This window comes from Betta splendens, chromosome 5 (genome assembly GCF_900634795.4).
Source record: "Betta splendens chromosome 5, fBetSpl5.4, whole genome shotgun sequence".
Classification (NCBI taxonomy): domain Eukaryota; kingdom Metazoa; phylum Chordata; class Actinopteri; order Anabantiformes; family Osphronemidae; genus Betta; species Betta splendens.
The window spans coordinates 8,096,765-8,111,572 of NC_040885.2; the positions used below are offsets into that span (position 1 = coordinate 8,096,765).

At 47.1% G+C, this 14,808-nt stretch overlaps 1 protein-coding gene across 1 annotated transcript; it reads right to left on the reverse strand.

Annotated features, from left to right (window-relative positions):
* Window positions 1-8,673: 8,673 nt before the first annotated feature.
* Window positions 8,674-12,024, reverse strand: LOC114855195 (keratin, type II cytoskeletal 8-like). The gene is made up of 9 exons (XM_029150129.3): window positions 11,619-12,024; window positions 10,547-10,755; window positions 10,351-10,411; window positions 10,169-10,264; window positions 9,927-10,091; window positions 9,726-9,851; window positions 9,425-9,645; window positions 9,273-9,313; window positions 8,674-9,184 (listed from the first exon to the last, which is right to left on the reverse strand). Exons 1-9 carry the CDS (start codon window positions 11,955-11,957, stop codon window positions 8,916-8,918), a joined length of 1,527 nt encoding a protein of 508 aa, XP_029005962.1. The 5' UTR covers window positions 11,958-12,024; the 3' UTR covers window positions 8,674-8,915.
* Between the last annotated feature and the right edge of the window lie 2,784 nt (window positions 12,025-14,808).

Consider the following 14,808-nt stretch of genomic DNA (forward strand, 5'->3'; position numbering starts at 1 on the left):
AACCCAGACTGCCTCATTATTACCATAAACTGTCAATAAACTTTATATAAGGTTGTGTTTCTGTGCTTGACTCCAACCAATCCATGATCTAAAGTGTCTGTTTATTATAGTTTACAATCACAAGTTGCCAAATCAGATGTGTTGTAGTCATTACAAACAGTGCTTTATTCTAACACTTTTACAGTTTTCACACGGAGCCACAGCTGGACAACACCTGCTTTTTACCTGTATTACTCAACAATCCCTCAGAGTTGTTTGTGTCAAAGCAGCCAGAAACGTGTTGAAAGCTGCCAGCAGCTACCGCAGAAGGCCACGCTTCGCCGGCACAGTACAATGCGCTTGTTTTATCGGGGGTTTCTCACTCCTGCGAGCAGCATCTTACCCATGAATCAGTGACGCGGCGCGTTTCCACCGCACCCAGCTGCTGCTGCCGCGCGCTCGCCTCGTCCCTCGGCACCTTCGCCGTAGGTGAGGCCTGCATTCTTCTTCGTTCTTCCCCAACTTTTCACATGCACATGCCTTTAATTTCGACCAAGGTGTGGAACTTTGCCCTAAAGCTCCAGTTTCCGCTGTCCGGCAAGGATTCGAGGGGAAACGCAGGCGCGACTCGGGCTTTTCGGCTCAGTTTTGGTTCTGAAGCTCTACAGTCAGAGACAGCGATGTGACTCTATATACGAGCCGATCACCACTCACTAACTCACAAACACCAGGATTTCTACCACTGCGTTCTCATTTTAACACAGACTCTCCATGTACACACTGGGTGCCTCGTGGTGCCAATAAATCAGAGCAGCCGCAGACCTGTCGCCCCCGGTTACGTGTGCTCAAACGGGTGAAGATGCAGATGTTTTAGGTAGTCAGGTGCCACTCACTTTGTGTCAGTTGCATTATTGTGTATTACAAACACTGTCCTGACACAAATCAACATCCAAGACCTCAACTCATACAGGTTTATGTTATTACTGTAGGTGTGAGACGCAGTAATAAGTCAAAAAGGGACCTCTTGCGGGTTCTGTGAGTGGGGCTCAGTGTGGGTATGTAACAATACTGCAGCCGCCTGTTAATGTGTTTGCATGACTTGTTCAGGGACTGCGAACTGTCTTAAATCACTGGTCTACTTTTTAAAACGCTCGCAGAGTGAAAGTATTTGCCTCGTCGTGAATGCGTGGGCAGCTTCAAAAAGAGAGAGTAAACAAGAGTATGTCTGTCAATTAAATTAAATAATCTCTTATCATAAAATAAAGAGTCTAAGTTTTTGCTTTTGTTAATCATAACAGTTTTTAAATTATTTTTTTGCTGGACCGCATCTATTTGATTTATTTAATTCAATTCAGTTTTAGTTATATACTGTAGCTCCAAAACGTATCTCAAGGCACTTTACAAGGTAAGGGCTAAGACCTTACACAAGTAAACCCATCAATTCCCGCATGCATCAAGCCTTTAATTGTAATTGATTTCCTCTCTGAGGAAGAAACCTCCAGCAGAACCAGGCTGGACCGCTCATCTGCCTCGACCGGTCGGGGTGAGGGGACAGACAGGGAGGAGAGACGGTTGGACCAGAGACTGGACACAGGCAGGATGGTTGGATCTGCTACTGTCCATCAGACACAAGCTGAGTCTGATGATACTGGAGAGAAAGAGACAAGGTTAGTTAAACATAGAACAATGATGGGAGGTTATTGGAGAGAAGAGATAGATGGAAACAAATGAACTTAGTGTTTGAGTTAAGTCCCCCAGAAGTCTATGTCTATTGCAGCTTAACTAAGATTGCTGCCAATTGTAAATGAATAGTTGCACAACACGTCCCTTCTGAAGGGGACAAACAAAATGTCTTTGGACGTCTCTCAGTCACCGCCTCTGCCTCCTGCATTCCAGCGCCTTTGTTCTCACACGTCTAAAACAGCGCATCCTCTCTGACGGGCTTCCAGCTCGTTTGCATGTGCAGTTGAGTAACCGAATCTTATCAGACGGCAGCTCCACGAATTATTATTACGCTGGGGCTTGTTTGAATGCAACGTGCATGCAGTATTTTAAGGTCCGGGCTGAATCAATAACAGTAACGCTGTCTAATAAAGTGGTACAGTGGTCGCGTCCACCCCCCCTGAAACCAAGTTAATAACTAGATGCAGCCTCATCATTAGACGATGCCTTTGTTCTTCTGCTGTGAGTCTGATCTGGGTGGTATTTTACAATGACGAGGTTTCGTCGGCTGCCAAATATCTTCATACCAAACTCTTTAAAAGGCATCAAAACAGCAATGTGACCTGAAAGCATCTGCACTACATGTACTGAGGTCTTTGTTTATCCCCAGATGAACCAATCACCATGCTTTCAGAGCCCCGAGCGTCTCCTCCAGCCGGGCCGATTTACATTCTCATTTACAGTTTACGAGGTGCAGATGGAGACTCTTGGATTGTTGCAAAACCTGAACTTTTTCTGACCACGCAAGACGAAGACAAGGGAAATAGTTTTCTTTACACCCGAAAGCCACTGACAGACGTTTCACCCACAGAACGGGAAATTTCACTTGTCAGGCAGTAAATAGAGGCCTGTGTTGGGCTTTAGATGCCGTGGTCTTAACTCTCCTTTGTTGTTTTAACAGGACTCTGAAACCTGTCAAGCGGCTCCAGCCATGCATGTCTCTGGGTGATTTACCTGTTTGCTCAAATTCCACTGTTTAGTTAAGACGCAGAGCGAAATGCATGGTCCCTGGGCGTTAATGCAGCAGCCTGGTCGCACAGTGATTGCTTTATTCCACCCACACTCACACTGCTGCAGTGGATGCACCTGTCAGGAGCCGCTCTCAGCCATTGCTCGGGTCCCCTTCGTATCTGCAACCACCCAATTAGGGTGGAGCGCATTCTGGAGAGTATTGTGAAAGTCCGTTGGTCGTAAAGCGTTACGCACGCGGGACAGAGAGACGTTTCAGACCTGATCTGAATGATGGTGTCATTCACCATTCACAACTTTCAGCGGTGGGTTCGCGCTTCCATGTCTCAACCTGTCATTGTTTTCCCAGTTGATGTGATACACTGATGTGTTAAGGTTGTCCAATAACAGTTTAGCGCCAGCAGCCAACAACCACAAATAAGACATGGAGTTTAAATAATGAACCCATGGATATTCCATGGGAATATCCATGGGTTCCAACACCCCCAGCGTTCACAGTCATGCAAAGCTGAAAATTCTCCTGACCTTGAAATAGGATGTCTTGCCAAACTATGTACTGTACAGGAGAACAGCTCTGTAACTTAGAGCAACTTCAGTCATGGGAACACAATCCTGCAATTATTAGTGGAATGTAAAGAATCTATCAGAACACAAGCACTCAGGTACTGGTTAGACTGGTGTCTGGCCGTGAATGTATGTCTGTGGTGCATGAGTCATATCATATTAACTTGTTTATATGTTACATGATTTGGTGGTTAAGGTGGGTGTACAAAGCAATTGCTACACGCACACACACACACACACACACACACACACACACACACACACACACACACACACACACACACACACACACACACACACACACACACACACACTTGCACGGTCAAGGAGGATAAAGTATCTGCAATGCCTCTGTTTGCAGTGTGTGCCACGTCCACCTTTAACCAGTAAATAGTCCAAAAGGGTCAGACGGTGGAATCTAATTTGAGTGAGTATCACCAAACTGTTCATTGATCATTTCGAGAACAATAAAGGAGCACAACAGAGAAAATGTGAAGCCCTTGGACACACAAACACACCCTGTGTGCTTGTTCTGGCATCCCTCTAACGCTGTGGGTGTGTTTATCAAGAGTATTGTTGGATTGGATTTTAATCTGGACCTCACTGTTTCACCACCTGCAACGAGGACACGCCCTCACGGTGAGCGTAATCCGGCCTCAATGCGTGTGAAGAGTCAAAGGGTTAGTGAACACAAGCAGGAGAATCTCATGAACGTGTTGCTAAGGCTGCATTAAGGAGGCCGGTTCCATGCAGGCGAGCCGACACAGGAGCTCACCGCCGCTACACACGCCTGGGCTTTGGTTTTCCTATTATCAACGCTAACACACACAGACACACACACACTGTGTATTACGCTGTAATTGTTGTGGGGCATGGGAACGCTGGCACAAACTGCCGTCTGATGACTCACTGCCTGTCAGACAGGGGAGATCACGATCGCTGTCTTGCCAAATAAGAGCCCTAGCAACGCAGTTGTTTGCTTGTGTGAGTGGGAATCGGAGAACACCCGCTTCAGCATGATGTCATGTGATGTGGGATCATGTTTTAACAACTTTCTTACCAGGATTAAGAACAATCCTAGCCAGTTTCATGGATTTTAGGACTTTTTAAGGCTGCTTCAACTTCTTTTACTATCACACACCAAAGGAGGTTCTGCAAACCAATTCATGCAAATACCTGCAAATTGGAGTCCATCACCCTAAAAAGGGCTCGTTGTGTTTGCTCCTGTATTGTTAGTGAGTAGCATCCGCTACACATTTTGCATCCATTATGATGCTGCTGAAGGCATTTACATGTTTGTTGGGCAATAACTAAATAAACTGGCTTATTTATTATTCCACCTCACTTTAATGGCTTTAATGAAGCTAAAAACAAACCGATAGAGAAGCAAATTATGGTGGAGAAACATTTTTGTTTGTTTCTTATATATATATTACATTACAACTTTTACTGTGTGAGTCCATCTGAGGTTCATTCACACAGTTCACTGCAGAGCTGAGCTTTATGACACAGTGATAACTGGTCTGAGCCGGCCTGTTCGTCGAACACATTCCTGGGCCACCGCCCACCTAATCAGTCTGAGGCTGTTCCCCACTGTCACTAGCCTGAGTCAACAGAGCACAGGGCAGGAGTCACGCGTTGAACAGCCACTCGCGGCCAGGAATCACTAGAATGCGCGTCCATAAGCTCTTCGCATACAGTGAAACCTGCAGCGTCGGCCCAACGAAGGCGTAGCGACCCGGTGCAGTCAACACGCTGCTGCAGGGCGTGTCGCCTGTTAGGTGTCACAATCTCACCCCCCCCCCCCTTCCTCATTCATGACATCCCACTCATAGATGTGACATAATGATCTGTGGCTCGTTGTGTCACACCCACAGGGAAACGCAGGTTTTCAGAGCATTCACGGGCGTCGCAGCTTTCACTCAGAGCGTTGTCTCAGACGCTGATCAGCACCGGCGTTTTAGGGCTTTAACCGGTGAAATGAAAATCATTAAATGGTCTGAAAGGAGTGGAGCGTGCTGGGAAAAGAGCAAGCTTTAAAAATTAGTCATTTGCTATCAGACAAACTATGTCTACTTCCCACAGTTCACTCAGACTGTGATGAGGACACCTCCTGTTGTTGCTGTGACGTTGCCTAGCAACCACTGACCAGTCACTGCACACTCGCCTCCACCACTGACTTTTCCTTTGAGTATATATAGTATATGACGAAGCATGCCTTTAATCATCTCATGAAAAATATTTGACGTTTACAGTAGTATTAATATTAGTATTAGTATTAGTATCAGTATCAGTATCAGTATTAGTAGTAGTAGTAGTGGTAGTCCTCGCTGCAGGTTCTGTGCCTGTTTACATGTTCCAACAGGTAAAAGAAAGTGAGACTGTGTCATCAAACCGCTGTGTTTTGATAGTGGGAAATTATTAACTTGTGCTCATCAACTAAACTCTGCCACCCGGTTGTGACCTGTACTGTACCAGCACTCATCGCCAAACTAACACACGCTATTCAACTAATACAGAAAGGCAAAGAAAGTTTGAAAATGCATTAAAGTCGCAGATGTGAGAATTTGGACCGTGTCACTTTGTAGTCTCAGACTTTTTTACCTTCATCTAAAAAATTCAAAAGAATCAGCCGGGACCAGATTGAAAACATTACAATAAGTTGAATCAACAATGATACAAAGACTGAGGGGGAAAAATATAAATCTCCCATCTACACCTGGATAAAGTTACATTCCTAAAGTTTAAGTGGGTCTAGGAGAAGGTTTCTGTGTGAGTGACAGGTCAAAGCAGCGTTTGGACACGCCCACAAGTCTATTGCAGTTAGGCCTTAAGTTTGCAGCATCAAACTTTGTCTCTTGGCTGATTAATATCGGCCCAGGCACAACTAATATTCTGAATCTGTGAGCCTGTTTTCTGGTCGGTGAGTGTGCGTTATGACTGAGCTGCCACATCCTATTAAAGTCTCTCTTTATCCCTGCAACGCAGAGCTTTTGTTTAGTGTTTCCAGTTGATAAAAAAATAACCTGAGAAAAATATCCGGCATAGCAAACACACCCTGCTACTGTGCTGCACATGCAGAGTCAAACGTTAGCATCTGCAGATCAGTCCAGCAAAAGACATGAGGTTCATGGGACCCTTTAAAACAGATCAGCATGTACTGAAGTTAGGCACCATGGAGCATTCAGGTCCGACCAGGCCTTCTGTCAGATCCTGGATCAGAAACCCAGATCAGTGCAAGCGAGGATGACGGACGCCTCTGTTTGAGCTGCAGCTGACAGACAAACACAGAATGTTTAGCATGGCTGAGGCGGGTGCAGCAGTGAATGTAGGTTTGATGTCCAACTTTCATTTTATTGTACTTCATAACAACCACTAAACGCTGCACGTGACGTTAATGTGTTGTGGAGATTTCCCCAGAACAGCTCTTACTTTTATATTGTGCATTTGCTGCATGCGCTCAGACCAACGCCTGTCTTTGTCTTCCTGTTCCCACTGGGGACGAGAGGCTGCACGGTAGCGACACCCTTAAGGACATGGGCTCAGTAAGACATCAGCAAAACGCTCAATGCAAATATTGAGACAGTGAAGAAAGACAACTTGCCAAAATTTGATGCAAATCGCTCCAAGAAACAGAAGCCGAAGCTTCAAAAAATGACGTGCAAGTCACATTAACAGCTGGTTATTTATTGATTTATATGCTTTTCCCTTTAATATGTTTATACATTCACAGAAATAAAAATCAGCTCATTTAATGGAATGTATGCATTCTGATCTGTTCTGGTTGCTCTTGTCGTTCTCGTTGTTCCCGTTGTTGGCGGCATGTGCTGCCTTACTCCATTTCACCCGTCAGCTCAGCTCTTTCTCCACCGAGACGTGTACAGACTAAGTCTGGGTGAAACAAATTGGCCTAATGAATGGGCGGATTTGCCGCTGGTGTCATTTGACTGTCTATTAAATCTGACAGTTTACACGAAGCTTGGAGTGAAATCAAACGCTAAGAGAGGTTTAGTGAGCATTTTTGTGGGCATTTAATGCACGTCTGCTACTTTGTGCACAGTGTGTTGCTAAAGTGAAGGTGAGGCCTCGTGCCGACATCAGCGTCAGACCTGGACGTACGTCTCAGCTCACACACTGGCTTCCTGCCCATTCAGGGCCTCATTACTGTATTTCCCGCGCAGTGTTTCTGTGCATCGCTGTATGTACGTGCAGTGGGACGTGTCGCGTTTTACACCTTTAAAGGCTCCTGCACCGACGCGCCAGAGGGAGAATCTGAAACACTACGAGACGTTGGCTGCAGATGACAGGAAAAGCGTGCAGAAAACCCGAATCAAAGGCGTCCGCCTGCAGGTACCTGGATGAGGAGCCTCACCCCATTGTCTTCTGGAAAGGTTGTGAACGTGCTGCGCAAACAGGCCCCAGGGAACTCAGCCATTGTCTCAGCTATAGGCGTACGTACAGATTACACAGCACGACGGCAACACTAGCAGCTGAGGCGGCGAGCGGGAGGGGAAGTGTCAATCAATCACGGCCACGCATTCAGTTTTACCGCTTCACCCTCGCCCGCACGACCTCAGCTCAGGCTTCACGCCTGCGCGTCTGTAACAACTGCGGGTTTTGTCATTCGTCAGGGCTTGTGTTTCATCGTGCGCACGACAGACTCACGAGGATTGAATTCACAGGAATGGAATCAGCAAACGTGACATGTGCAGGTCAGACGCAGGAGGAGGAGGCGTTGATGCTATGAAGGCATGTGATACACAAGTGCAACAGCATTGAAGTGATGCTAACACAATACGGGACACTTGGAAACAACTTGTAGGGAACAACCTGATTCACATACATGGATGAACACCGTCCACACCAATCTGTGCTCGTGCCCACTTCGTTTCGTTTGATGGAGGTTTCCGAGCAGACGCCATGAAGTTTCCGCTCCGTGCCAAGACAAAGTCAAATACGTGACTCAGATTAAACATTGTTGCTTTTGGACAAAGCCGCTGGAAGCTTCGCTCTTTGTTCCAAACTAAGCTGTGTTATTAGAGTTTTACTACAGGTAATAAGAGTGTTTATGTTATGTTGGATACTCAGATCAGATCAGACTCAAGTCACCAGAGCTGTCAATCACACGCTGAGCAGGATGGATGTGGGGCTGAGTTAGGTATCAGTCATGCTGAGGATGCAAATGCAAACCGTTCAGTGTGTGGAGCAGCTTTCTGTCTCTAACTTCCTTGGGTGCAGCACCACCACCCTTAATTCATGTAGCAGCCTGTCCCTCTGGGCTCAAAGGCCTCTTAGGTCATCGTTTACAGTAAGACACAGATATCCTATTTCTCTGACAAGTCCTCACTTCAGTCAGTGTGTGTGTGTGTGTGTGTGTGTGTGTGTGTGTGTGTGTGTGTGTGTGTGTGTGTGTTATCCTTCTTAACAAATTATAAACACTGGTTTTCAGGAGGTCAGCACGGTGATGTTTTATTTGATTTTCCCAAATTACAAGTTACAAGTTACAAGTTTGATAAGGACAGACAGAGGAGCTTGGCTGTCGCAGAGGGCCACCTACTGGCTGAACAGATGTGGTGCAGTGAGTGGTCCCTTCTCTCTCAGTGGTGGAGGCACTTTTGGTGAATGGGTCCAAGATGTGTTGTTTTTCTTAATAGCCCAAAACCTCATGAATCTGATACACATCACTGATCGGCCACAGCTTCAGCCTTGCCCTGCTTCTCCTCCTCCTTGGCCGCCTCCTGCTCCTCCTTCTTCTCCTCCTTCTTCTCCTCCTCCGTCTTCTTCTCCTCCGTCTTTGTCACCACCGTTTCCGTCTTGGTCACAGTGGTGCTCTTCACCACCTCCCCTTCAATGGCGTGAAGAGAACTGTCGCTGACTCGAGGTCCACCAAAGGAGCAGCTGATGGCGGTGGGGATGCGGGAGCTCTCCAGACCGTAGCTGTAGTTCATAGCTGCACATTTAGAAGTCGATAGTGATGAATAACATGAGTATGCAGTAAAAATGTTTTGCATTACTTCATATTCTTAGGCTGAACCTACCAGTCTGCTTAGTTATGTTGGTCTTGATTCCAGCAGCCAGCCTGTAGAGGAAAACACATGCAGGCAAATCTATTATAAAATAGACTTTAAAGGATGCAGTGCTCATCCCGTCCACTAGGCGGCACTAAAGCGCTGCCATGGTAACACGTCACCTGTCCTCCTCGCCCTCCAGCAGCTTCCTGTAGGTGGCGATCTCGATGTCCAGCGCCAGCTTCACGTTCATCAGCTCCTGGTACAGTCGCACCTGCAGGGCCATGTCCTGCTTGGCCTTCTGCAGAGCCAGCTCCAGGTCCCGGATGCGGAGCTTAGCGTCCGCCACCGCCTGCTCGCCGCGCTCCTCAGCCTCGGCGATCTGGCCTTCCAAGTTGGCGCGCTAACGGCGGAGGGGGGGGTCTGTTAGGCGTCAGCGGCCTTCGCGAGGCAAGCGAAGGAGAACAAAGAAGAAGAGCCCACCTGCGCTTTGACCATGTCAATTTCAGACTGGAGCCTCAGGATGCTGCGGTTGAGGTCCGAGATCTCGGCTTTGGTTAACTTCAGGTCGTCGCCGTATCTGCTGGCCGACTGCTGCATCTCCACGAACTGGAACGGACAGAAATGAGCCACGCACGTGCAGAGACATCACACCCGTCCACCCGCCCACGGGTCTCGGCCCACCTTGCTCTTGTACCACGCCTCGGCCTCCTGCCTGCTGCGGTTGGCGATGTCCTCGTACTGGGCCCGGACGTCGGCCACGATGCCGTCCATGTTGAGGCTGCGGCTGTTGTCCATCTCCACGACGACGGACGTGCTCTTGATCTGGCCCTGCAGCTCTTGGATTTCCTACCCGGGACAGAGACAGTGAGCATCACGCGGCGCTCGCCCACGACGGCGGCAGTGACCCGTGCGACGCGACCTACAGCATCGTAGATCTGCCTCAGGAAGTCCAGCTCTTCGCAGAGGCTGTCCCGCTTCGCCTCCAGCTCCACCCGCGTCATGTAGGCGACGTCTGCGTCCTGCAACATGTCCACACTGAGCTCAGTCTTTGAGGTTCAGAACCCCAACGCTGCTTTGCTTCGCGTTAATGTAAGTTTAGACTCACCTTCTTTAAGAGAACAAAGTTGCTTTCACACTCATTGCGCCTGTGGATCTCCTCCTCGTACCTGAAAAAAGAGTTAGGTGGTCAATAATCCTATAGTTCCTGGATTTGGTCAATTTCCTGGGCCTGAATCTACTATATATATATATATATATATATATATATATATATATATATATATATATATATATATACTCACTTGGTTTTGTAGTCCTCCACCAGTCCCTTCATTTGATGCAGGTCCGATTCCAGCTTAACCTTCTCGTGGCCCAGCACGTCCAGCTGCTTCCGCAGGTCGGCGATGTACTGTTCAAACTTGACGTCGATGTTGGAGTGAGGCGTCTTCTTCTCCTTCAGGATGCCCCACTGGGTCTCCAGCCTCTTGTTCTGCTGTTCCAGGAATTGCACCTGGGGACGAAGAAGGAGGCGAACAAGCAGGAAACAGCGTTGAGACCCGCTCCACAAAACAACCCTCCCACTCCTGCTGGCCTCTAAACGCTGCATTCATGAGCCCGCATTCATTTCACATCCATCGTCTCTCCAGTCAACAAACCTGTCATTTCACCACCAGACCTGGGCTGGGGTCCGTTTACCACTTTGCAAACATGACGGAGTTTGTGTGTACCTATGGCACGGAGAACCACGCTTTGTCTTGTGATCTGAAGAACGAGCAGCATGATGATTGATCTACAGCTTAACTCCCACCCTACATCACCGCATGACCCCCAGATGATTAACGAGTCTAATCATTCTCAGGTAGTGAACAGGTTTGTGATAGTAGTTTCTAGACCCATAAAGTGGGTACAGTCCATACTTCAGCTGATAGCTTTGCTATAATGATCTACTGTATATTTAACAGAGCAGATTAGATCACAGGTTAGTTTCACTTTTGTGTGACACAAGCCTTTCTCCTGGTACCACACACTCTAATCTACAGTCAATGAAATGAGAACACACCATTCTATAAAAGATCTGGCACCAATAGAATAACAATGTGTTAATATTGTCAATCAAGTTACTGGTTTTCATTCATTCTACACTACTGTGTAGCATACGCTCGCTCTGCTCTTTAATACTTGTTTCACCTTATTATTATTATTTTGGTTTGCAACACACTTTGAGCCTCCTGAGTTGATTTCTACTCTTGGAGACTAAACAGACACATTACACCAAATATTTGATAATCCTCAAGTTGTGCCGGAGACGACCCCAGCTGTCATTTAGAAACAGATAGAGGTCCATTTAAAGCTACCAGGTAATATTGGACCGACCTTTTCAATGAAGGACGCAAAGCGGTTGTTGAGGGTCTTGATCTGCTCCTTCTCCTCGGTGCGGATGGCCTGGATGGCCGGGTCGATCTCCAGGTTCAGAGGGGCCAGCAGGCTCTTGTTCACGGTCACGGCCGCGATGGGCACGGCTTCGCCGGCCGCGGCGCCGTAGCCCCCGCTCACCCTGACGCCCCCGGCGCCCACCGCGGGGCCCGGCCCCCCGTAGACCTGGCCGTAGACCGGCGGGCTCTGCCGGGCCACGCGCATCCCGTAGCCGGAGAAGGAGCGGCTGCTGAAGCCCTGCACCCGGCCCGGGGAGGACGCGCTGTATCGGAAGGACATGGTCGCAGGAGGAGCGTGCGGGGAGAGACTGCTAGAAGACGGGGAGTCGGGCAGATGGACCCTCCCTGGCGTTCACTGCTATTTATCGGAGGAGGGGAGGGACTGTGCTGGGATGGGATTGGCTTGTGAAGGAAGAGAGAGGAGAGAAAATCACATCATTTGCTCATTAACAGTGGCCTTTAGCCCAGGTTCTGCCTTCCATAGACCTCATGGAGTCTCACATACCACCTGTCATATTCCATTATTTACTCGACAGTGACAAACAACAACTGAGCCCCAGTTACAGAAGCGTCCTGCCCGTCAAACGAAGTCCAGTGAAGACGTGCCGTGCAGCAACAGCACCTAAAGTCGGACGTTGGATATAATGAACAGGCTCATCGTTTAATGATCTTCTCTCCTCCATCACAACGCTTCTCACAGGCCTGACATATTGCAGGGCACATTGTGGTCGCCTGGTGTGATGTGCCTTACGTGCTAGTGGGCACCGACCGCATGTCACATAATTGTGGGAGAAGCAGATCCACACACTGCACACATTCCACTCTAGTAAAAAAAAAAAAAAAAGGCGTGTAGCATGTGAAGCTTGTTTGCGCTGCATAATTATATGGTATATTATTATACTGTATGTTGCCATTATCAGCTATGACCGGTGAACCGATCTACACACACACACACACACACACACACACACACACACACACACACACACACACACACACACACACACACACACACACACTAGCATCAACATTCCTTCCATATCTGCAGAGCAGAGTTTGTTTCACTCTTTTACTTTGAACCTCACCTTACTCTTACAGCTTTCCCCACCCTGACTGGCAAATACCCATAAAAGCACCTCATAATATACCGACGCTGCACGTTATACAGCTGCATGGATGCATCTATAGGATCTTTTCATATTAAATGTGTTTGTTAAAGCCGTTATATAAAACATTTTCTGTGGACATCTAGATTTGTTTGTCGCTGCGTGCAGTTTTATGAGTCAAGTTACTTTCTTTTCTGAGAATCGGTGGCTAATCTGTAAGAACGTAAAGCCCTCTGCTCCCTCAACAAACATGTCCACCACACCCCCAGGCTTTGTTCCTCGCGTCTTCAGCAGGTCAAATAAAACATTCATCTGCCGTCAAAGACTAAGTAACCAAATCTTAGAATACTGTGTGAAAAAGTGCTTCACAGTAACATCACTCATCCATCATTTAAGCCACGGAGGTGCTGGAGCCAATTGTAAAATGGGTTTGAGCTCAGGTTCTTCTGACTGTAAGAAGACTGTTGACCAATAGATCATTACGATGCTCTTAACTCCCATTTTATTGAAACATCTTGGTTTTGTTTGGACTCTAGTAACGGCCAAGGGCCAAAATCTGGTCTATTATTAAGGACTGTCTTGAGATTTGATCTTTTGGAAGTTGTGTCATGAAGTAGTGGGGGTGCGTGTGCTGAGGAAAGTGGAACTAATGAAATCAGAAATGCATGTTTTGCTTGGATGTCTCTGGACACTGAGGGTGCTGTGCTGAAATTGAACGCAACCATATAAGTCCAGGTCAAACAGACGGTGAACGCCAGACGATCGACAAGAGCTGCATTTATTTCACGGCTTAGACATGATTGAAGTCAGCGTTGCACCCGTTAATTGCACACGTTTATTCTTTACTCTTTCTGCATGGGCAGAGCCAGAGCTAATTTAATAAGCAGAGCCCTGACCCCGAGTCTCCTCAGAGGCCGGTGATGTTTTTATATTTGTACGTGGCTGCTGCATGACAGACCCGGGCAGGAATGTGCTAAGAGAGACATGTGCATGCTACAAGACAGAGGAGGGGTGGGGAGAAGACGAGCCCGAGTCCATACGAGAAGCCAATTAGCAAAGATGAGAAATGAATGTCGTTCACAACCACTGACAGACTAACAGGGATACCTGATATTTAACAGTGATTTAAACAATGGAAGGTGCTGTACAATGAAATTTAATAAGCACTTTAAATATTCTTCTTTAAAACAAAACAAAAACAAAACAAAAACCGTTTATCAGACTTAGATATGGTGAGACATATTGTGACTAAAGCTGTGAGCCTGGAGCTGGACTTTGTCGTGTTCTGCCCAGCCTTTAAAGGTATCAGTGGGATCAGTTGTAAAAGTCGACTCCTGCTGCGCCCAGATGTCTGTTTAAACACAGCGACCGCAAATGAAACTTGCATGAAGCTCTGAGAGCCAAAAAACTCAATACCCATGATGCATCAGGGGCAGACTGCCACGTTCCTAGCTCTGAATAGAATCATGCCCCCTAGTGGCGTGAGGGTGCACGTGCATAGATGATAAGATGCAGATTTTCATCAACATGAACCTGGTCCAACTGGATACTGACATACGACCCAACGCCACCATGAGGTGGAGGGTGATTGGACAGTTAAATAAAACAAATTCTAAATTGAATTTTTTTTTTATTTAAGTCAATTATTTATTTATAAGTGCAACTGAAATAATGTGTCCAGCTGCAAAAGGCTCTATTTTTAAAAAGGTTTTACTTCCTGAAATGAAAAGATTCCCTTGTCACCACATGAGGGTGTAGGTGACTCTCCACTCGCTGCTCCATTATGCCAGAAGTGGACTTATCATCTCACAGAGAAAACGCCTGAGTCGACACATTTTACCTCCTATGATGCTGCACAGGTCATGAAACTGAAATCACATTGGACCATAAACACATCACATGCTTCGACATCGGGTTTGTCAGTGGGTCAAAATGAATATGTGTCATAGTCATATGCAATTACTGATGTTGGGCAGTAGTCAGGAACATGTGATGAAATGAGTAGTTTAACCCCTTCGGCGCCAT

Coding starts and splice junctions, on each gene's coding strand:
- LOC114855195 (XM_029150129.3), bottom strand. CDS start 11,957: ATGTCCTTCCGATACAGCGCGTCCTCCCCGGGCCGGGTGCAGGGCTTC. Junction 10,756..11,618: donor TTGCGTCCTTCATTGAAAAG/GTCGGTCCAATA, acceptor CTTCGTCCCCAG/GTGCAATTCCTGGAACAGCA. Junction 9,314..9,424: donor CTGGAGGGCGAGGAGGACAG/GTGACGTGTTAC, acceptor TTTCCTCTACAG/GCTGGCTGCTGGAATCAAGA.